This window comes from Phocoena sinus, chromosome 9 (assembly GCF_008692025.1).
Source record: "Phocoena sinus isolate mPhoSin1 chromosome 9, mPhoSin1.pri, whole genome shotgun sequence".
NCBI lineage: Eukaryota > Metazoa > Chordata > Mammalia > Artiodactyla > Phocoenidae > Phocoena > Phocoena sinus.
In genome coordinates this window covers 76,285,087-76,307,308 of record NC_045771.1, presented here as the reverse complement: position 1 = coordinate 76,307,308, position 22,222 = coordinate 76,285,087, and the positions used below count along the sequence as shown (strand labels likewise).

At 36.9% G+C, this 22,222-nt stretch overlaps 1 protein-coding gene across 10 annotated transcripts; it reads left to right on the top strand.

Moving 5' to 3' along the window:
* The first annotated feature begins 51 nt into the window (after positions 1-51).
* TRA2A (transformer 2 alpha homolog) lies at positions 52-21,127 on the top strand. 10 transcript variants are annotated; one of them, XM_032642726.1, is made up of 9 exons: positions 58-264; positions 10,050-10,363; positions 10,644-10,777; positions 14,209-14,374; positions 15,851-16,039; positions 18,205-18,320; positions 19,421-19,546; positions 20,012-20,079; positions 20,248-21,127. In XM_032642726.1, exons 4-9 carry the CDS (start codon positions 14,342-14,344, stop codon positions 20,256-20,258), a joined length of 543 nt encoding a protein of 180 aa, XP_032498617.1. In that variant the 5' UTR covers positions 58-264; positions 10,050-10,363; positions 10,644-10,777; positions 14,209-14,341; the 3' UTR covers positions 20,259-21,127. The 10 variants fall into 10 exon arrangements, with proteins under 10 accessions (XP_032498613.1, XP_032498615.1, XP_032498618.1 ...); XM_032642725.1 differs by adding an exon at positions 778-867 and having other exon boundaries at positions 10,050-10,777; XM_032642722.1 differs by having other exon boundaries at positions 52-8,811; positions 10,050-10,777.
* Positions 21,128-22,222: the final 1,095 nt, after the last annotated feature.

The following is a 22,222-nucleotide window of genomic DNA, read 5'->3' as shown; positions in this document are numbered from 1 at the left end:
ATCACAGAGACGCTCCGCCTCCTTACGTCGCGCACTCGGGAGGCCAGAAGGTTTCTGGCGGCATCGGCGCCATTTTGCCGGAGCCTGCGACCGAGTGGGAGTGGAGTGGAGCGGCTGTTGTTGCCGACTCTTTCCTCCTCCCCACGGTCCAGTCAGCTGGTTGATTAGGCCATCGGCCCTCAAGCCGAGACCTGTCTCTTATTTAGTTCTGGGGAGTGCCTGGCCGACATGAGTGATGTAGAGGAGAACAACTTCGAGGGCAGAGTGAGTACAAAGCCGCGGGAGCCGTCTTCGGCGGCGGCCCGATGCTCGGGGTTTTTCTGGGACGAGCGCGGTCGGGCGGGGTTGCGGGGAGTTCTGCGGGGGCCCACGGGGAGCAACCTCTGGAGCCATCGAGGTCGCTTCTTCACATCCCAAGATGGCTTCTGGGTTACACTCTTGCCCCAAACACAACGGATAACCTCCCCTTCCCCCTTTCTTTGGAGACTGATAGCTGGACCCCTGGGTCTGATTTCCCCCAGCGGTGCGCCCTGCCTTCTCCCCACCCCGAGGCTTCCTTATCTCTGTTCCGAGGTGTGGGTCCCGGTGGGGCGGGAGGAGACGGCAGGGAGTTCCCCCTGGCCGGATAGTGGTAGGTGCTTCCTGCGGTGGCGTTTCTGGCGACCCCGAGCATCGTAGAGGGTCTCGGGGTCGAAAGTGCGCGGGGCTGCTGTCCGGGCGGGGAGAAGCTGGCGTGGGACTAGCTGGGGCCTGTGTCTCCTTGGCTCTCTATTGCAGTGAGCGGCCGCGTCTCTGTTGGAACCGGCGGCGTTGCGTCTATAAAGGCGAAAGCCTTGAGGTTGAAGGTGGGACGAGCCTAATGAAGTGGTTAGTCAACGACCGCACCGACCCTTAAGCGTTCTTAAGACGAGAGCTGTGAGGGGAAAACTACGCGAGGAGCCCTTTTCCTTTAATGTCCCTTCTGCTTTCCTTTCACTTCAAAATGAATGTGGAAATGCTATAACGCCTTATTTTTCGAATTCCTTGATGTTGGGCTTTTTTTTTCTTTCTCTTCTTTATATCTCACCTTTTAATGCTTTTCTTCCTATGACCTTTCACCTCAACACTGACCACTCCTTTACAGGTTTTTACGGTAAAAAACAAAAAACAAAAAAGTGAATCTTCTGTCTTAATCTTACATAACTGAACAAATTTCATGGCTCAGTATTTTTACAGTAGTTAATGCTATGCTACTCTCTTAACTCAAAACGTTACCTGAAAATTACAGGCCCTCTGTCTTCCATTTCTCTTCTCAACCTATCCCCCAGGAAAGAGGGCTCAAAGTTTTTCATTATTTTGGATGTGATGAATATAAACATCACAAAGATACGTTATCCTCAGCTTAAAGATACTAGAACGTTTAGCAATGACTGGGTTATATTTCCGAAGTTACCCTCGTAGTGAAAATTGATGCGAGCTAGTGTAGAACCCTGAAAAGAAAACAGTCCCCAGACAGCATTTTCCGGCTCTTGTGTTGGCATTTTGGTCACTAGGGGAAACCTCATAAAAAACACTTCAGGTGTATGCTGGATGGAATGAATTTTGTCTTTTTATAAGAAGTTCATAAGATAAGCATCTGGAACCAGACAGTTAAATCAGACGGTCAATTTAGGGTTTTCTTTTTGAGGTTAGAGACAAAGAAAGCTATCTTTAATGCCTTTAAGATTGGATTTCTCTAATAAAATCTGGAGCGTTAGATATTAATGAATAGTTGAACCTGCTCATTTTTTAGGATGGGGTATTGATTGTCACAACAGAAGTTTTTAAAATCGTAATGGTATTTAGGTGGTCGATAGTCATAAGCTGCTTCTTGTTTTGAAAATGTTAGGTAGTTATGGGAAGAAATTTTGCTGTCTGTTAATCTTCAGTTAACTTCAGTACAGTTTTGGGCAGTTAATGTTTATTTTGGTTTGTGGTGAAGTGAAGAGGACTACTGTTTTGGACCTTGTTTTCCTTTAAGTTCTTATTTTTTTATGTAGTCATCAGGTTGAATTTGGCTAGTTCTAGGTAATTGTTACCTTACCCATCTGAGAAAGAAATAAATGTAAGATTCCCACCCAGTTTTAAGCTAAAATGCATGTAGGCATTAACAATTTATTTTAATAGAAAAAGGTTTTTACCTTTTCCTTTTAGAGTGTTTGTGGTCATAGAAAATATTTTTTCACATGTGATACCCAAATGTGTTTTAGTATTAATGAACTCCGATTGTATAATAAATACATTCACCTGTTACCTTTTCTTTTTTTTGGTTGGTTGAGGTATTTGTCTTTATTCATAATTGGGTGAAGAATTAAAATGCCAGAAACTTTTCTGAGGGTGTATGCTTTGTCGTTGTTGTTGTTCTCTTAAAGCAGTTTCATATTCACCAGTTCTTTTGGTTTTTAAACTATAGTGATCTTTTATCAACTAACCACAAACCAGCAATTTAAAAAGGTTTTATAGAATACAGTTGTTGTGTTATCTTTGTATCTAAATGTAGTAACCTTTTAGAGAGCCTCAGAAAAAGGATTTTCAAATGATGTTTCTGAGGTGTTTTGTTATTATACTTCAAACTTTTTGACTAAAACAAATTAGAGAAAACATAGGTCAGTATTCAGATTTCATTTGCTTTATGTATAGAATAAACAACACATTTTAACGCCATCTTATTGAAAAGATATTTAAAATTAGAGGGTAAGTTCCTAGAGACTGCGGAACATATTAAAGAATCAGGACTGGTACTAATAGTTACTACTTCTATAGCATTTTAGCATCTCCTCCCCTCCCCGCCATCTTTGACATATTTTCTCATATACTGCTCATAATCTTGCAAGGGCTGGAGAACTCTTAGCATTTTAAGAAATTAAAAACTTAGGTCCAGAAGACCATGCAGCCAGAAATCTGAGATTTACAAGTCCCACTCCATTGCTCATTGTATACTTAAACTATGCTGTGTATATATTTTGATTACTTTTTTTAAAGGAGCACACTGCACTTCAGTGTCTCAGAGCCATTAATGGAGTTTGCTGAAAACAATGACAGGAGCTTAATTTTCCATTATATATTAATATCTCTTGCATTTTCAAAGGACTGGAGTAAAAGAGCTTTAGGAAAGAAAATATAATCGGCTGAATTTTGTTATAAGTAACCCTAACAGTTAACCGACCAATTTCCCTTCTGCCTGGGGTGAAACTGTTGAGCATCCACTACCTTTTTAGTAAAGGCCAGGTGTTCTTGAGGGAAAGAGAGCTTGGAGTCTGATTTAAGATGACTGACAGCTCACATCTGGGTAAAAGTAAGTATATAATCAAGTGCTGTGTGATAGAATTAATAAAGAATTCAGAAAATAAAGCTGAGCAGTTCCGTGAGCTTAGAGGAAAGGGAAAGCTTTAATATGTAAAACTTATGCTGGACATTATGATAAGGGAAATACGAATATTGATTATAAGGATGAGACAAGGAAGAGGTTGCTGGACTAATGAGACATGATAGATTTGACTGTGTAGTCAGATAATGGAGGATTTTGAATTCTAGATTTAGAAATTTGGACTTAATCCAGTATGCAGTAAGGAGCCATCTATGGATTTTTAGTTCTGGGAGTGGCAAAATGAAAGGAATTTTAGCAAAGAATGAGACCAATATAGGAAGAGCAGCAGGGCACACTTGAAATATTTAAGGAAGGAGCTTATGAAAAATCTGATCTAAACTGGACAACAGTGGGATGTAAAGAATGAGCGAGACATTTTTAAGGGATCCAGGAGAATAGTGGTGCTGATAAAATATCAATAAGTAGGTCCATTAAAGCAGTTTGCTTGGGACATGTATATCAAGTTAACAGAATTTTAAGCGGAAATGTCTTTTGGAGCTGGGAGTGATGTTGGCACTTGATCTATGACTTTGAATGTCATCTTCAGAAAAAGAATACAACTTCAACTAAAATTCAATCTCAAAAAATTTTAGTGTCCTTGATAGAAATTAAGGGGGACAGAAATTAAGACTTCCTTGTTATTTTACTTATTCCCCTCTACCTCTAATTTTTTTTTGAATGAAGCTTAGAAAAACGTTAAGTCCAATTTTTTTCTTTGACAGTGGCCCAGTGCTCTTAATAGAGGTTAAGGATTCTCTAGCTTATAATTCCACAATTATCTATGCTTTGTAGAATAGTTTAGAATAGTTGAAGAGGAAGAATACTACTTACTCTGGCGTCCGTTTTTCAGAGCTTATTCTGGCTTCTTGAGTAGCTGGAATATTTTAAAGAGACTCCTAGTGTTCCCCGTCTTAATATATGAGATGATTACCTGGATGATAAAAGTGAAGAGCCAAACACAAATTTATCTGTATCAGTTTGGAATTTAAATTTGTGTGTGTTAAGATATTTTGTTGAAGAATAGCAGAAATGGGGGAGGTTTTGCTTTTTGTTTTTTTGGTGGTTTTTTGCTTCTTTGAACCCTGGTTTGTAATTATAATAAGGGTGATGACTATGCCATTAAAAACCCAGCTTGGTGACTGGTTCCTTTTAAAAAAAAAAAACCTCCTTTCTTTTTTTCTTTTCTTTCTTTCTTTTTTTTTTTTAAGAATACAAATACGATTGAATCCCTGTTACAGATTAAGAATGTTAGCACTTTAGCTTTAAAAAAAACAAAACTTGGTTCACCTTCTTAAGCAATTTATATATCTCATCAACCTGTTGCAAAAGGGTAAGGCTTAAAAGGGTAAGGCTTCCTTTTAGTAGCAGTGGTATTAAACTTGGGGGATAGTCATGTGTCTTGGGTTTAATTTTTTTTCCCTAAAGTACTATGGTTTATCCAATTTTAATGCTTTTTTATTCCCCCATCCATTTAAGCAGAGAATTTGTGAAACTTAAGGTGACGTTTTAATACTCAAATTTTTGTATTTGAGTTTCTTTCACTGAAGGGTGCTAATTTGCTCATTATAAGCAGAAGTTGGGATTTTTAAAAAGAGCAGTGCAACTAATCATACCCATGGTGCCTAACTAATTTTACAGATTTTTTGTAGATACTTTTTATGATTTGTACCATTCCTAAAACAAGTATAAAGAGTCTTGGGATCTGAAAGAATATCAAGAGATTTAAATATTTAAGAATGAGAGTCATTAAAAAAATACAGATAAACTTTGTTTATGGACTTAATTTTGTGAATGAAGTGGGGTTACTTACTTATGGTATAGTGTGTAATGTAACAGGTGTGAAATAGCCATGAGTAATCAGCATAATAGTTTTTTAGAACTTGTGAACAGTGCGAAAACCTCTTTGATAGCATCAGTGGGTGCTCAGGCATCAAGTAACTAACCCTGGGACCTTTATAAAAGGTATATATCCACAAGCTGACTGAATTAATACTGATTATTTGTACACATGTCATAACCAATTTAGTAAGACTGAAGTGGAGGTGAGAAAATGGTAGCGATCAGATGGGGAAAAGAATCAGTAAACACTAAAAAAAGAAAAGTTGAGAAGAGAATAACAGAAGGAAGTGTTGTTTCCCCTCCCTCCTTTAAGTTACTGCTGTATGTAGTTCTGTATAATCCTTATTGTCTCATGATTTTCACCAAAATGAGTGACTAGGCCTGACCAATCTGAGGTAGAAGAAAAGTTATTTTTTTTCCTTGAAACTAAAGCCCTGTAGTCTTACTTATTCAAGATTTGTAAATACTCCATGACATTAGAAGATGAGAACATAAGTAGGGAATTCTGTAACAGGTTCTTAGTAGTTTGTTTTAATATAGTTAAACCTCTTTAGCCTTTTTATACTTGTTTCTGTACCTTTGAAGTTGCCACTTACACACTAGCTTTTTGGACATTACAATTGATCATGGCATATAAGCCAGCCGGTTTATGAGCCACATTTAAAATTTGTTCAGAAGGGAATTCTCTGACAGTCCAGTGGTTAGGACTCCGAGCTTTCACTGCCGAGGGCAAGGGTTTGATCCCTGGCCAGGAAATTAAGATCCCGCAAAGCCCTGTGGCACAGCCAAACTAAATAAATAAATAAAATTTGTACAGAAGATTTGTAGATTTTACAGGTAATTTCACAGTGTGACATGAGTTTAAATTTGATTAACTGTCAATTCCTTAATAATTTGTCTAACACATTGCCAAAATTATTCCAAACTTTAGAGAATATAAAGACATACAGGTTGGAATATGTGTGAGCCTTTGTAGGTACAAAGACCACTTTAATCTTACTTAGAATGCAGATACTGGGATGACTTTAAAAAGGGGGAAATTACCATTTAAAAATAGCTAATGTTATGAGCAATCGGTATTTTCTTTTTAAGAAATTGCTCTAATACCAGTTATGGATTAAAAAGAGAGTGAAAGTATTTCTTTTACAAGCCTAAGGATGAATCTGTAAAAGAAGCAGTCTATCATACTCGAAAGGAAGGAGGCAGAACTGCTATTTCTGTAGACTGAAATGAAAGAAGTGAGTAAACACAGGTTTCCCTCAAATCCTAAAGAAGGAAATTCTTGTACAATAAATATAAGTTATTTGGGTAATTTAAAATCCTCCCCACCCCCACATACAGTTTACCTAAATGCACTCGTATGTTTCTGTGGAAATCTCCAGTTTTACAAAGTAGTAGGGAAATATAATTTTGAGAATTTGTTTTAAAAGCGTATACTATATTCATATAGACTTGAATTTCTGTAAACTTGGCACTCTTACTTGGCGTTTGCCTTGGAATTTGCCTTGCCATAATGTTAGAATGGGTTACAGCATAGCATTTATATTGGTTTATTTTAATGGGCTTTAAGTATTAAGTATACATATGGTCAGAATTTTTTTCCCATCTATAATATACTAGCTGTATTAAAAGACCCTGAAGTTATTGTTTGCTGTAGGAATCGTTCATGTTCGACATGAACATATTTAATAACCTTTTTCCTGGTTTAAAAAATAGTACATGGTTATACTATTTTTATACATAGAAAGATAGTTCTTTGCTTGTATTGGATACACTATAGTAATTGTAGTTAGCGCCTTTTTATTTTTGGCTGTGTCCTTCAACTACCACCAGAGGCATCTTGTTAATAAAAAATAGTTCAAAAATAGTTCAAAAAACAAACGGACAGGGGCTTCCCTGGTGGCACAGTGGTTGAGAGTCTGCCTGCCGATGCAGGGGACATGGGTTCGTGCCCCGGTCCGGGAAGATCCCACATGCCGCGGAGCGGCTGGGCCCGTGAGCCATGGCCGCTGAGCCTGTGCGTCCAGAGCCTGTGCTCCGCAACGGGAGAGGCCACAACAGTGAGAGGCCCGCGTACCGCAAAAAAAAATAAACCAAAATGGACACTATTTAAGCAGGTTGTACTGTGAGAACGTTCTGCCTAGCTCCTCGTTTATAGTAGGTAAGGTAGACTGGAAGCCTCCTTAAGATATATTTCTGTTAAAATTCGTGGTATGATTTGGTTGAGTCATTAATCTGCCCATTTCAAGTAGGCACTATATTTTTAATGGTCAGTGGGTCTAGATGCAGGTTACTGAAGAATTTGCAGAACTTCTTGACTGGACAGCTTTAAGAGCAGGTTAAGTAGTCTCCAGTGAAACAGGACAGGTAACACCCCTTCTCAATATTTATTTTTCTCTTCGCAATTTCAGTTCCGTTTCCAAATTCTGAATAGTTGTATGAATTTCTTTGGAAAAAGTTGAAATTACCATTTCATAATGAAGACAAGTCAAAGGTAGAAAAGGATAATCCAGCATTTGTCCATAAAGGGCTTATGGTTGCCTGATTGCCAATGCACAGTTTGGTGAAAGTGGCATTTATTTGGTTATCAGCCTTTGAGGAATGTTATTTTAAAATGGTGAATATGACTGTGTGTTTGAAGACTAAACTACCAGTTCTTTACAATGACAGGGCGTTTGTTTAGTATTATAGTAAAAATAATTATGAAGGTTGAAAGTTTTTTATGCTTTACAGTTTATTCTTTTAAGTTTACTGACAGTTACTGATTTACTTTTTAGATAGATAAGTCTCCAAATTGCTTTTGGAAGTTAAAATTATTGACATCTTTTTAAGTTAAAGGGAAGTTACTCTTTCTTAATCTTGAATGATTCCGGGGGGAAAAAATATGTAGTTTGAGGTTTCCCTGATATAAAAATTGAAGAGTAGGCAACTTACGTATATGTGACACCTTGGATAATAAAAAGCAAGCCTTCTTTTAAATTTGCTGATGTCTTTTGAAAAGATATTCTGTCATATCTTAATGCTTTTGTTAACAAACTAAAAGGAAAATTGCATATTTTCCAGTGCGTTGCTATACCAGAAATGGGATTTAAAATTTAAACTTTAAGTTGTTACGGAGTTACCTTGTTAACATTAATACCTAAAAAGTGGTTATTTTCAGCACTACTGAATAATTTTCAACTATTGTTTTTATGATGGAAGGCTTAAACCTAATATATAAAATTTTGATTTCTATCCTAAAAAAGGCTTTAGAGTGTCACAGAACTCAAAGCTTTCTATATGTATAACAAAGGCTGTGGTGATGTTTGTAGATTTATACCAGGGGATCTGTTTTATATGAGGGAAAGCCAAAAGGGAGAGGGGAGTATATTTTTACCTAACGAATTATAGGTAATGAACTGGCCTGTGAGGCTTCAATTACAAGTGAATTAGCCATACTTTTGTTTTGTTTTTGTTTTTGTTTTTAGTCCTGAATGTGCTGCTTTTACAGTTTCAGTGAATGAAAAAGCCTAAGTTGCTGTGCCTGCTCCAGGCATCTGTCCAGAAATTTAGCAAGTATCTGAGATGTGGTGAAAGACTTATTGTAGGTAAATAAATGGGAAAAGCTGATATTAAACAGAAAGGTAGCTATGTATTTTGATTTTGTTTTCATCTGAAAAAAATAAATAGGCCTAGCAGCATTAGTACTGTCCTTGATGAATAAGTCTTTTGATATTAAACCTGAAGGAAAACTTTAAGGAAGTTGCGTGATAGTCTTAATAAATAGCCTAAATGAAAATTGGTGTGAAATTGGGATTATTTTCACTAATAATCAAGGCTTAAGTGGACAGAGAAACCACACTGTCCATCCAACTTCGGTCATAAGTGCTTCATATGTCTATCAAATTTTAAAAAAAACAAACAGGCTTTTAATCAGTTTTTTATATCCAGCTTCTTCAGAAGCCAGTCAATTTTCTGATAAAGGATATAGTTACTGAAGGGAGTATAAGTATGCATAGCTGCATAAAATATGCAAAAACTATGAACAAAAGAGGTAGGATAAACAATAAAGACCATGATACTAATTTTGTAATGTACGTTATGTACTTCATTGGATAAAATAGAATTTTTAAAATGGCTCAGTTGCAAAAATACATCTACTACTAGGAATTTACAAGCCAAAGGGGAAATTTTTAAAATTTCATACTTTCTTTTCCCCTTGGTTTTTTTCAGTATGCTTGTTTTATTTCAGGTTGTATCTTTCTGGTTAAGTCAGAGTGAGCAAAGATAGTGGTCAAACAAAATCAGGAGATGGTAGTGATTTTACTAATTTTTTTTACTTCTTTGAACCTCAACATGTGTCCTATAATGTGTGAGTTTAGATAGGTGTGTACAAATCTTTCAGCCTATGATGCTTTGCTTTAACTATATCTTGATACCTTAGCATGGCTTAGTGAAGGCTTATTTTAAGATCACTTGGAATCTTCAGGTTATAAATTAGTGAAAACTTAAGGCATAGGTGGGGGGGTTACAGTTTGTTAGAGTTATGCTTGAATTAAGTATTTATATTAAAACTGTTCACGTTTTAGGAACTAGGATGAAATATGAAAGGGGAGGAGGGTGAAGAGTATGGTAAAAACATTTAGAGAAACTCAGTAAATTCTCTTTAATTGTTAGAAACTAGACTTTTGAACAACTTTAAAGATTATAAAATTGTTTTTTTAATAAACTAGTTATTTGCACTTTACCTGCTGGCTTTTCCATTTGGTAGATAACATTCTGAACTCCAGCAGAGTTTTATAATCCCCACGTGCTTAAATATACTAAATGTTCTTTTTCCATTAAGGTTAATGTTCGTGAAGAAATTGAAGAGTTTTTTCCAAGAATGTGGAAGATAAATCAAGATAAAAGAAGGCTAATGAAAAGTATTAAAGATCAGAAAATTAAAATTGAATGGGGGAAAAAATTGAACAGAAGATTGGTCAGATAGAAGCACTTGAATATTTTTTTTTAAGGCTATTTTGAATTGTTTGAATTGGGGAAGAATACACGAAGTATGAAAAATGAAAAACTCAATGAAGAATGAAGAGAAGTAGAAAGCAAGAGTGAAGTAGAATTAAAAGAATCTGGAAGAATGAATGGGTCCTAGGTTAAGTAAATGTATGGTTTATGTTCCAGTGTCTGTATGATCAAGTTGTAGATGAATTTGCATGATTACTTAGTTAATAGAGAATTGGTGATCTGGTTCAAGTAGGGAATTATTGAGGACAGTTAGCAGTATTAACAATGGGTTATTAATGAGCTGAAATTTTTTCTGGAGGGTGTTGCCTAACCATTTGTTTTTCAGGAGCAATCAATATAAATAATTACGGTACTTTAAATGTTAGGTGTTAGGCATCTACGTGACCAGTGCCATTTGTAATACTGTCTTCTTTGTTAGGAGTCTCGCTCTCAGTCAAAATCTCCAACGGGAACTCCTGCTCGTGTAAAATCGGAGAGCAGGTCAGGATCTCGTAGTCCATCAAGAGTTTCCAAACACTCTGAATCCCATTCTCGATCAAGATCAAAATCCAGGTAAGTGTGTTTAAAATAATATGTAAGTATGTTTAAAATGCTTTTCTTGGATTTTTCAGGGCAAAGTGGTTTTTACCAAATCCCTCATTTTTGTTGCATTTTTTGTGGAAATTTCACTGAAGACTCAAAATCATGAAGTCTTTTTTTTAATCTGTGGTTTAGAAATGAATGATACGTAGTAGATACAAAGATAAGGTAGAATTTTCCCTTCGTCCATTAATCTGATGCTAGCTATTAATACAAATTAAATGTGTTGTTTGATTTAAATGTGCTTGGCATTTGAAGGTTAATGTTTGATATTATTTCAATAATATTTACACAACAAAAAGGTAATTTTCTCCATTGGAGACTTGGCATGCAGTTTAGTGCAGAGATGGTTGATGTATGTATGTTGTACTGGTTATCAGAATGATTTCAGAAGATTTTTCAAGTTTCACCTTCCAGCTACATCCTTTACCTGAAGATTCTAACTAATTAGATCCAGTGTGGAACTCTGGTCAGATACAATTGGCAGGAAGTGGTCCTGGAGTGATTCAGAGCCCCAGCCACTACCACTTACACTGATTAAAACAAAGACTCTAGTGAGCCACTGCAAGGCTCACTGTATCAGATGTCCCAGGTGTACTGGTGTGTGGAAAAAAACAGTGAAAAACAACCTGGGACTTCCCTGGTGGTGCAGTGGTTAAGAACCTGCCTGCCAATGCAGGGGACACGGGTTCAAGCCCTGGTCCGGGAATATCCCACATGCTGCAGAGCAACTAAGCCTGTGCGCCACAACTACTGAGCCTGCACTCTAGAGCTCACAGCCACAACTGCTGAAGCCATGCCCCTAGAGCCTGTGCTCCACAACAAGAGAAGCCACCGCAATGAGAAGCCCGCGCACTTCAATGAAGAGTGGCCCCCGCTCGCCACAACTAGAGAAAGCCCGTACAGCAACGAAGACCCAACACAGCCAAATAAATAAACGAATAAATAAAATTTAAAGTAAATAAATAAAAACAACCTGGACAGTCGGTTTGATAAGTCATTGTAATTTCTTCTTTAAAGAGGTAATTTATGTCTTTGAATAGAGTGTGATTGCAAGGGGGCATGAGACAAAAGAATCAAAGGCGTACTTTTCGTGCAATCCACAGCTATGTCTTTTTCTCTGTTGTATCCAGGGTCCAGCCTAGTGCTTGATTTGCTAACCACTCTACATAATTAATTGAATCCACATGTGCAGAATAGTGCTAGATAGAATTCAGGTGTAGAAACAGAAGTGAGCACATTTTCATTTTAAGACTTTTGTACTTGCTGCCCTTAGCCTAGAATTCTCTTCCATCAAGATATTCTCATATCACTTGATGCAGTTCTCTGCTCTTGTATCACTGGAGAACATTAAATACCATGCACACTCTTTATTCCCTTATTCCTAATTTTTTTCGTAATATTTATCACTATCTGACTTAGAGAAAAGGTAAGCAGTCCTGAAAGATATTAAATTAACGTCACTTTTTGTTACTATAGTCCTCCCTCAGTATCTGTTGGGGAAGGATTGGTTCTTCTGCGGATACCAAATCCTCAGATGGTCAAGTCCCTTATATAAAATGGCATGGTACAGTCAGCCCTCCACACGAAGGACCAACTGCATTTAAATGTAACTATTGATATTTTATGTGACAACTTACTAATGTTTTTTATATTTTAAATTGAAGCTATAAATTGGTGCTAAGGAAAATAGGAAATGTCCTGTTTATTATTCGTATAAAACACAAGTTATTTTCTTGTTTCTCCCCCACCCCGGCCAGTGATTAATTTCTTGTAGATAGTAGGCCATTCATATTATTTTCATTCCCACTCAAGATTGTTTGCCTCCTTTCAATAAAGCTGTACTCTAAGCTTCATACACGAGATTTGTCCCAGTCCTTTCGTCATCTTCATTTTCATTCCATCCTTTATAAGTATCCTAATTCCTAGCAGATTATACTCTTTTGCAATTCTCTAATCACATTTCCATGTTTTCTTGCTAAGGAACCTTTGTTCTTGGTATTCCTAGAATACTTTTCCCCTGTCTCCCTAGTAGAATCTTATTAAGTCTCCTAGCTTTATTGTTTAAACTTTCTGGCCCTTAGCATTTATATCATTTATTGAATACCTCATAGAAGTTATTTTTTTTTTTTTTTAGAAGTTATTTTGTATGACTTTCATGACTACTGGTCTGGGTGTTTAAGGATAGATCATATGAATAGTAATAAGAAATAGCGTTTTCTTTGCATTAATAGGCAAAGAAAAAGGACTGTGAGCAATTGGAAATAATCAAATAGGAGATGAACTAGGGAATCAGCAGTAGAGAGATTGGTGAGATGCTGTAGAAAGCTTGAAGAAATGAAGACCATTAGACATGAAGACTTAGTTTAGTGGGGATTTAGGTTGCGACGAGTTAATTTAGCAGATGCTAGATTGCAGCAGGCTAAGGAAAGACTGGGAAGGAAATGATACTTAACAATGGAGGGAATATAGGACTATTTTGAAAATGTGATAAGAATCAAGCGATTTTATTGTGATGGTAATGGAAGTTGATGGTTTGTTTTGTCTTTTGTGTGTGGTGAAATACACAAAATTTATAGTCTTAACCATTTTTCCGTGTATGGTCACTGGTATTAAATGCATTCATATTGTTGTGCAACCATCCGTCTCCATAATTCTTTTTGTCTTGTAAAACTGAAACTCTACCCATTAAACAATGATTCTCATTCTCCTCCCAGCCACTGACAACCACCATCTTATTTCTGTCTCTTATGATTTTGACTGCTCTTAAGTACCTCATCTAAGTGGAATCACACAGTATTTGTCTTCTTATAACTGGCTTATTCCACTTCGCATAATGTCCTCAAGGTTTATCCATGTTGTAGAATATTAAAGAATTTTCTTGCTAGTGCCAGTTGGTTTTTTTCTTTCTAAAGAAGGTGGAGCCTTAACATGTTTGTAAGGTGAGGTGGGAAGAGTGAATTTAGAAGGGATAGACTGGGAACAAGGAGGAGTTGTAGTGAGGAAGAATACTTTTTCCTCTGAAAGGGGAAGGGAGCTGAGAATAAGCAGGGATATATATAGGTATAGGTCCTTGGCATTGTCAAAAGTTCAGAAAGCGAAAGTAAAACCAATGAATCATGAACATAATTAGTAAAAATTTACTGTACACATACCAAAAAGACACTTTGCAAACTGGGAGCACTCCAGCCAAACATGGAATGAGGCTCAGTGGTATGTTGTTACAAAGCAGCTTATATGGTGAGCAGGCAGTGTCTTCACAGTATTTGGTGATTAAGGTAAATTAATGACTGACCTGGTTTTGTCTGCTCAGGGAACCTTCATTTGGTGTCCGTTTGCTTTTGATTTTAACAGCATTAGGCATTTTGTTCCAGTATCTTTACCTAAATTTATTTCTCTCAAAGGTCGAGGTCAAGGAGGCATTCTCATAGACGTTACACTCGATCCAGATCCCATTCTCACTCTCATAGGAGACGATCTCGAAGTAGGTCCTATACACCAGAATACCGGCGTCGCAGGAGCCGAAGTCATTCTCCAATGTCTAACCGGAGAAGACATACAGGCAGCAGGGTATGTGTTTTTTTAAAAGTTAATGCGAGACTTCCCTGGTGGTCCAGTGGTTAAGAATCTACCTTCCAATGCAGGGGATGCAGGTTCGATCCGTGGTCAGGGAACTAAGATCCCACATGCTGCAGGGCAACTAAGCCTGTGCTGTAGAGCCTGCACGCCACAACAAAGATTCCAAGTGCTGCAACTAAGACCTGACGCAGCCAAATAAATAAATTTTAAAAAACAAAGTTAATGAAAGCTTATTTTGTCTTTCCTGTGTATTTAGTCATAGTATAACATCTTTTATGGGAGCTAGAGCACTGTTTAAAAGTGGTACTTCAGAAACATCCTTGGCTATATGAATATTGTTTACATGCATTCAAGTGTGTTTTCTTTTTTTGACTTTTGAGTTGTTAAATGAAATTTGGGGACTTCCCTGGTGACGCAGTGGTTAAGAATCTGCCTGCCAATGCAGGGGACATGGGTTTGAGCCCTGGTCCAGGAAGATCCCACGTGCCGCGGGGCAGCTAAGCCCTCGTGCCACAGCTCCTGGAGCCCGCGCGCCTAGAGCCCGTGTGCTTAGAGCCCGTGCTCCACAACAAGAGAAGCCACCGCAGTGAGAAGCCCGTGCACCGCAATGAAGAGCAGCCCCTGCTCACTGCAACTAGAGAAAGCCCGTGTGCAGCAACGAAGACCCAACACAGCCAAAAATAAATTAATAAAATAAATAAATTTATTTTTATAAAAGAAAGAAATTGGGGAAGAAGCAATATGTTCCAAGAATTGAGTTGAAAATACTGAGATTAAAAGTTTTACCATGGGAAGGGGTAGCAAGGAAATAGCAAAAGCTCTGTAGTAATATTAATAGCTAACACTTATATTGAGCAATGTGCAAAGTTCCCCAATGAAGTAATACTTTTAATCTCTCTTTGAGTCAAGTTACCTTATTATTGATAAGGAAATTGAGTCTTGGATATGTGACATTGAGGTTTGTTTGTATTAACCATGGTGGAGTCTGCTATTATTTAATGATGTTTTGAAATTTGCATGTTATTTTTTCAAAATCTGGATTATGGGAACCTTGAAAGATTATCCTTGCTAAAGAATGAAAATTGAGGAGGAGAATCTAATCAGCAATTGCAGATGAAGTCAACGTTGAGTACAAATCTATAAGGGATATAAAAACATTTGAATAAACTAAAAATATGGCATTAAACTAGGATGAATTCTTAGGATACGTTCTGAAAATTGCTGGGCTAGAAAGTTAGGGACATTTTTATGCAGGATGCAGCCTGGCGTATATTCTAAAGAAGGCTTGAGTGTACTATGAACTGTAAAATATAGCTCGCCTGTTTTTTTTTCTTTTAAATTCTTGTTTCCAAGTGACTTGAAACAATATAGTCTTTGTGTATTGGGTGAAGTGTTCTAAGCAAAGTATTTTTGTGTGTTTTTATTTTAATTTGGAGCTCAAAGTTAAATAACATCTTTATTCAACAGGCAAATCCAGATCCCAACACGTGTCTAGGAGTGTTTGGCCTCAGTTTATACACAACAGAGAGAGATCTTCGCGAAGTATTTTCTCGATATGGACCGTTGAGTGGTGTCAATGTGGTTTATGACCAGCGAACTGGACGATCACGAGGATTTGCTTTTGTTTATTTCGAGAGAATAGATGACTCAAAGGAGGTAATTTTGTTTTTGTAATTATTTGTCATTTTGAAAATTTTCTGATGTGCATTATTTAGTATTGAGTTACTGTTAAAAGCTGATTGATAAACTCCCAGTTCTGTAAACATTATGTCCTCTTTCATTGTCTGACATGATTTAAACTCTACCTCTCAGTATTAGAATTGGAATGGCCAGTTTCACTTTCCAGCTAATACTCTCTGGTATAGGCATATCTTTATTGAAATCCGGCTTTGTAAAGTGAGGTTGTGTTTGAGTTAATGGAAAAGGTGAAGTATATATAAGTGTTCTCTTTTGAATAACCCTTATTCATACTCCAAGCAAATGATTACATTGACCTTTTAAAAGAATTGTGTTTAGGGCTTCCCTGGTTGCGCAGTGGTTAAGAATCCGCCTGCCAATGCAGGGGACACGGGTTCGAGCCCTGGTCCGGGAGGATCCCCCATGCCGCAGAGCAACTAAGCCCATGCACCACAACTACTGAGCCTGCACTCTAGAGCCCGTGAACCACAACTGCTGGGCCCGCATATGACAGCTACTGAAGCCCATGTGCCTACAGCTCGTGGTCCGCAACAAGAGAAGCCATCGCAGTGAGAAGGTTGCACACTACAACAAAGACCCAATGCAACCAAAAAGAAAAAAAAGAAAAAAAAGAATTGTGTTTAGGTTTAATCTGTTTAATTTTTGTAAGTGTCTATAATTAGCTCCCTGTCTCTACAGAGCTTTGTCTGTCTATTCTCTTAAGTTCATCTACCATTCTGTTCTATAAATGAAAATAATACATGGAAAGAATTGGTACTTTTTCATTTTTGTTTAGTGCCATTCTTAATTTGCCTGACAGAATGATCCTAATCAATGTCAGGGATTTGAAATAGTGCTATTCTAATGTTCTAGATAATGGATTATAGAGGAAGCAGTAGGCTTGCCTTCTCCATATTAAAAGTTCATGGTGACTGAATTAGAAAATTCCATTTTAAGGAATTTTTGAAGGTCATTTGTTAAAGAAATGGAAGGTACTGGCATTTCTTTTTTGTACCATTTTACACGTGACAGTAGTTGGTTATAGGTCATTATTGCTCTTTGCATCAGCAATGTTTGATTGCGGTATAAGCAGTCGTAATAAAAGAGTATCTTTCAGAAACAATAAACGCTATTTTTATTTGGTGGTAGAGGCCAGGGATGATACTGAACATCCTACAGTGCACAGGATAGCCACCCGCAACACGGAATTAGCAGGCCCCAACTGTATCAGTAGTGGTGTGGTTGAAAAACCCTGGATAATTCTAACAAAATAATGCTCTGAGTTGAAGGCATTTATGTTATAGACATTATGATAGACACAGTAATGGTTTTTTTTTTACTGTTACATGTTTGTGATTGGTTTATTCCTGTTTTCAATTAAGGGATAAAGGTGTAAATTTAGAAATACCAGGATATCTCACCTGAAGTGCGTAGTGCAAACAATATCATAATTAAACATTTTTTTAATATGAAACTTGTTTGTCCAGTCTTTTCACACACCTCCTCCTCTTAGGCTTATTTCTGGATAAGATAAAATGAAAATGGCAACTTTACTTAGTTCCTGAGAACTTCTTAAAATGTGTTAAAGTGGTTGGATTCATTTTTGCATTTATTGGTATTAGTACCAAAGGGCAAAGTGTTACGGAATGTGAGCACAGACATAAAGACAGCACTTGCTGGCGGATTAAGAAGTTCCTTTATATTTGGAGTTCACTAGGTGGCAGTGTGTTACTTAAGGAATGGCTCTACAAGTTTTCAAGGAATGGCTTGACTAGTTTAGACTTGTCCACTGAGTTGCAGTTTCTGCTTTGAGTTGCTCAGACTGAAGCTAGTTACTGAAGCCTCAGAATTCTTCAGGCTTCCCTGGGTTGTGTGGTTCCTTCTTTATGGCTGTAGCTGCCCCTAGTCTTTCAGCAGAGGCCTGCTTAAGTGTCCATGTGTACGTTGAGAACTCAGTACTATTGACATGCATATAGCAGAGATTAATACATCAAATCCTAGCCCTTCTTACTTGAGAAAGAAGTGTTTAGAGAATTTTAATTTTTGAAATTTCAAATGAAAAATGGGTTAAATTTTTTTGGCAGTTTTGATAGTTTCTCCTTGGTGAATTATGCATGACTTTCTGTGCCTGTTCTCCTTTATAGGCTATGGAAAGGGCAAATGGAATGGAGCTGGATGGTAGAAGAATTCGTGTAGATTATTCTATCACCAAGAGAGCGCACACACCTACACCAGGCATATATATGGGCAGACCAACTCAGTAAGATTTCAAGTTTCCTAAGCTGAATTTTAGGAGCCAGAAATCCACCAGAAATGTGTGCAAAATTTTGATTAATCAAAAGATAAACTTCTTTTCTCTGTAATTTGAATTGAAAGTTATTTAATATGACTATATGTATTCTTTGAATTGTTTATTTCTTTGATTTTTTTATATGTATATTTGAGCATGGGGAGAAATTAAAACTATTGAAGTGCATTCCTGGCTATTTTCTTGTACTACAGAAATAGAAAAAATATTAGATACTAGAAAATTGTATGCTTTTAAATGTTCTCTAAATGTATATGTGACCTTGGAAGCCTCTGTGTATATGGAATGGTTTTACTGATATTAATGTTTGTTTTTTAAAAAGCCAGTTTTGCATTGTGTACAACATAAATAGGGACTTTTATAAAAGTTTTTTTAATATAATATAACCAAAGGCAGTATTTCTTAAGAGTGAAAGAAGAAATATAGGCTTTCATTTAATGTGAAGCCTCTTGGGAAAATATAGGATTTGACAAGGAGAGCCTACAGAAAATAGTAGTAATAGTGAAAATAATGTCCCTATGATTAGGAGTTGGGAAAACAGCAGGAAAAAGAGGGCTTAGAGTTTAAATTCACTGCCAGAGGTTTGAACACCAGACCTTGAAATTTTTTAGCACTGGACGTCAGTTCTCTTTGGTGTTCAGGGTTGGTTACTTTTAAATTCTTGATATTTATTAACTGCTTTTGAACTAGTCATAGGACATACATCTTAGCATTTTGGTACTTTTTCACCTTATGGAAAAAAGCACGATGCTTTTTTCACCTTATGGAAAAGGTGTTGCTGATTTGGATAGTACATTAATAGAAGAGCATTTTATAGTTTGGAGAGTTTCGTGAAATTATTCCTGGTTATTTATGTTATACATGTGAAGCAAAGCAGAATACCATGGGAGTCAGCAAAGTGAGACGTGGAAGTAATTAGCATGAAAGGGTTTATCTCTCCTCTCTCGTCTATCTCCCTTCCTTCTTCCATTTTATTTAAGCATCCATTTATATTAAATGATGACAGAAGGTGATCATTCACACTGATGTAGAGTTTTCACATTTTTCTGTAGCAGTGGTGGTGGAGGTGGTGGTGGTGGAGGTGGAGGTGGAGGAGGTGGCAGACGTCGAGATTCTTACTATGATAGAGGATATGATCGTGGGTACGACAGGTACGAAGACTATGATTACCGGTACAGGTAATGTTTTAACTTACGATTTCTGTTCTAAGTTAGATGATAGTAGTAGTGTTTGGCACTTTTAATTTTTGTTTAATGTGTATTAATAAAAATATTTAAAATATGGGGCTTCCCTGACGGTCCAGAGGTTGAGGCTCCATGCTTTAGCGCAGGGGACACAGGTTTGATCCCTGGTCGGGGAACTAAGATAAGATCACACATGCTGCACAGCGTGGCCGAAAAGAAAAAAATTAAATAGATTTTATATGATGCTTTCTTGAAAGTAGGAAACATGATTTTTCTCAAGACCAAGAAAAGAGGTTAATTATCTGTATTGGCCAATACTGTTCTAGTATTGTTGGCACATGGAAAACTTAATAGCTTTCCTCTTAGGTCCATTATTATTTTGAATGATGGAATTTTTGGTTTTATCTGCCTCGGTGTAGTGATTATGTGATATGCTGATTAATCTTTTATTTCCTACAGGAGAAGATCGCCTTCTCCTTACTATAGTCGATACAGATCACGATCAAGATCTCGTTCCTACAGCCCAAGTACGTACGCTTTTGCTTTTGTTGAATTACGAACCTCATTTCTAATTAATGGTTTATATTTTAGAAAATTAAGGTATATAGTGACTGTTAATAGTTGGGAAAATATTAGGCAAGTCAAACTATAATTCTCATTTGATTAAAAAAAATTTTTTTTTTACTCTTTTCCAGGACGCTATTGATAAACAGAGTGGTTGCAGTTGAGGACATATTTTTCTTTCTTTTTTTTTCCCTTTCTCTTTTTTTGTTTAATTCTGGATTTCCCCAAGCTTCTAATCCTTCCTACTCCTTAAAAAGAACCCTTACAAACATCTTTGGTTTATTTAGCATCTACACTTCGTCGATTGTATTGCTGTTTTCACCCCTTTTATTATATTCTTAAAGATGTAATTGTCATTTTGAGTAGTTAAGCATCTTGAGTAAAAGAGGAACCCCCAGTGTTATGCTTTTGTAAATGTTTTTTTGTTTGTTTGTTGCTTTTACAGAAAATTAACTCCTGCCTAATCGAATGAGGAAAGAAATGATCTTTTTAAAGCTTCTTTTGTGTTAGATATTGTATTAGACATGGTATTAGAGAGCTGCATTTACTACAAACTCCTTTTTTAACTTTCTTTTGGGAAAGTTAGTAACATAAAGTAGTTCCGTCATGTCAGGTTTGTCTGGGGTGGCATGGAGCAATCAAATAATTGAGTGTAGAAAGTTTGAAGCTATAGAAGGAAACACTTGGTCATTTCTTTTGAAGAATGGAATTTTTGAGCCCTAAAAATGTCGTTTTTTTAGAGATGAAAGGCTTGTGGACTCCTACAAAACATGTTGTATTTAAAATACATTTGTTAAAACTTAAAAACGTAAAGTTTGATTTTTGTGTTGGAATTTTTGAAGTTTAATCAGTGAAGGACAACCCTTATTTATTATTTAGAGCAGTTGTATGCTTTGCTGTTAGAAATTTTGGTATTAGGGAAATGGTTTAAGTAGGCTATTGTATAGAGTCCTTAGAAATAGTGAGGGGAAGGGTAGTCTCCTTTCAAATAAAAGTTAATTTCTTTGAAAATGGGACTGTCTCTTTATTGTGGTACAATGGGAAAATATAACTGGATTAATTTGGATTTCCTTTTTCCTAACATTTTTGCTTACGCCTGAATGTATAATCTGTGCCTCTTCTTCAGTCTTGAAAAACCATTTTCTTTCCTCCCTTTTTTGGTCAACGAACTTGGAAATATTGAGAGTATTCTGAGTCAAACACTATGCTGAAGGAAAGATAAATAATACGGTTCATTTCTTCAAGAAGCCCACATTCTAATAGGAAACAACACACTTAAATGACTGTAATGTAATGAAAGGGGAGGCTGTTAGGCTGAAGAGGTGGATGATTTTTCAGGTGACCTTTATTAAAAAGGTAAAGGAGCATGAGCCTCCTTTGTTTTCTTCCTCAAAGCAATGAGAATAAAATTAGATAATTATGATCTATATAATAGATCAGTGGGATCTACGGAACTGAAGTACCTCAGACATCTTTATTAAAAAGCTAACTCTTCAGGGCTTCCCTGGTGGTGCAATGGTTGAGAATCTGCCTGCTGATGCAGGGGACACGGGTTTGAGCCCTCGTCTGGGAGGATCCCACATGCCGCGGAGGAGCAACTAGGCCCGTGAGCCACAACTACTGAGCCTGCGCGTCTGGAGCCTGTGCTCTGCAACAAGAGAGGCCATGATAGTGAGAGGACCGCGCACCGAGATGAAGAGTGGTCCCTGCTTGCCACAACTAGAGAAAGCCCTCGCACAGAAACTAAGACCCAACATAGCAAAAATTAATTAATTAATTAATTAATAAAACTCCTACTCCCAACATCATCTTTATAAAAAAAAAAAACCTAACTCTTCAAAATGTGTTTAAAATTTTTTTTGCCAATAAGGGCTATCCAGAGAATGAAGCTGTCTCTTATTGCTCCCTAGAGGGTTTTTGTTCTTAAAACTAGGTTATTTAAAGACTGGAAATCATTGCCCTAAAGAGAACATTAATTTGTTGACCATAGGAGTACTTTAAAGATTTAAGCTGTATATCATCAACAAAAGTAAAAACGTTGGCTACAATCTGGAGAATTAATAGCCATATAAAGAGATAGTGAACATAATTAAAGACAATATGTAG

What these genes read in the sequence shown, in the direction of transcription:
- TRA2A (XM_032642717.1), top strand. Translation starts at nt 229, where the DNA reads ATGAGTGATGTAGAGGAGAACAACTTCGAGGGCAGA. An exon ending in GAAGACATACAGGCAGCAGG is followed by an intron (nt 14,375 to 15,850) that starts GTATGTGTTTTT and finishes TTTATTCAACAG; the next exon opens with GCAAATCCAGATCCCAACAC. An exon ending in GAATAGATGACTCAAAGGAG is followed by an intron (nt 16,040 to 18,204) that starts GTAATTTTGTTT and finishes TCTCCTTTATAG; the next exon opens with GCTATGGAAAGGGCAAATGG.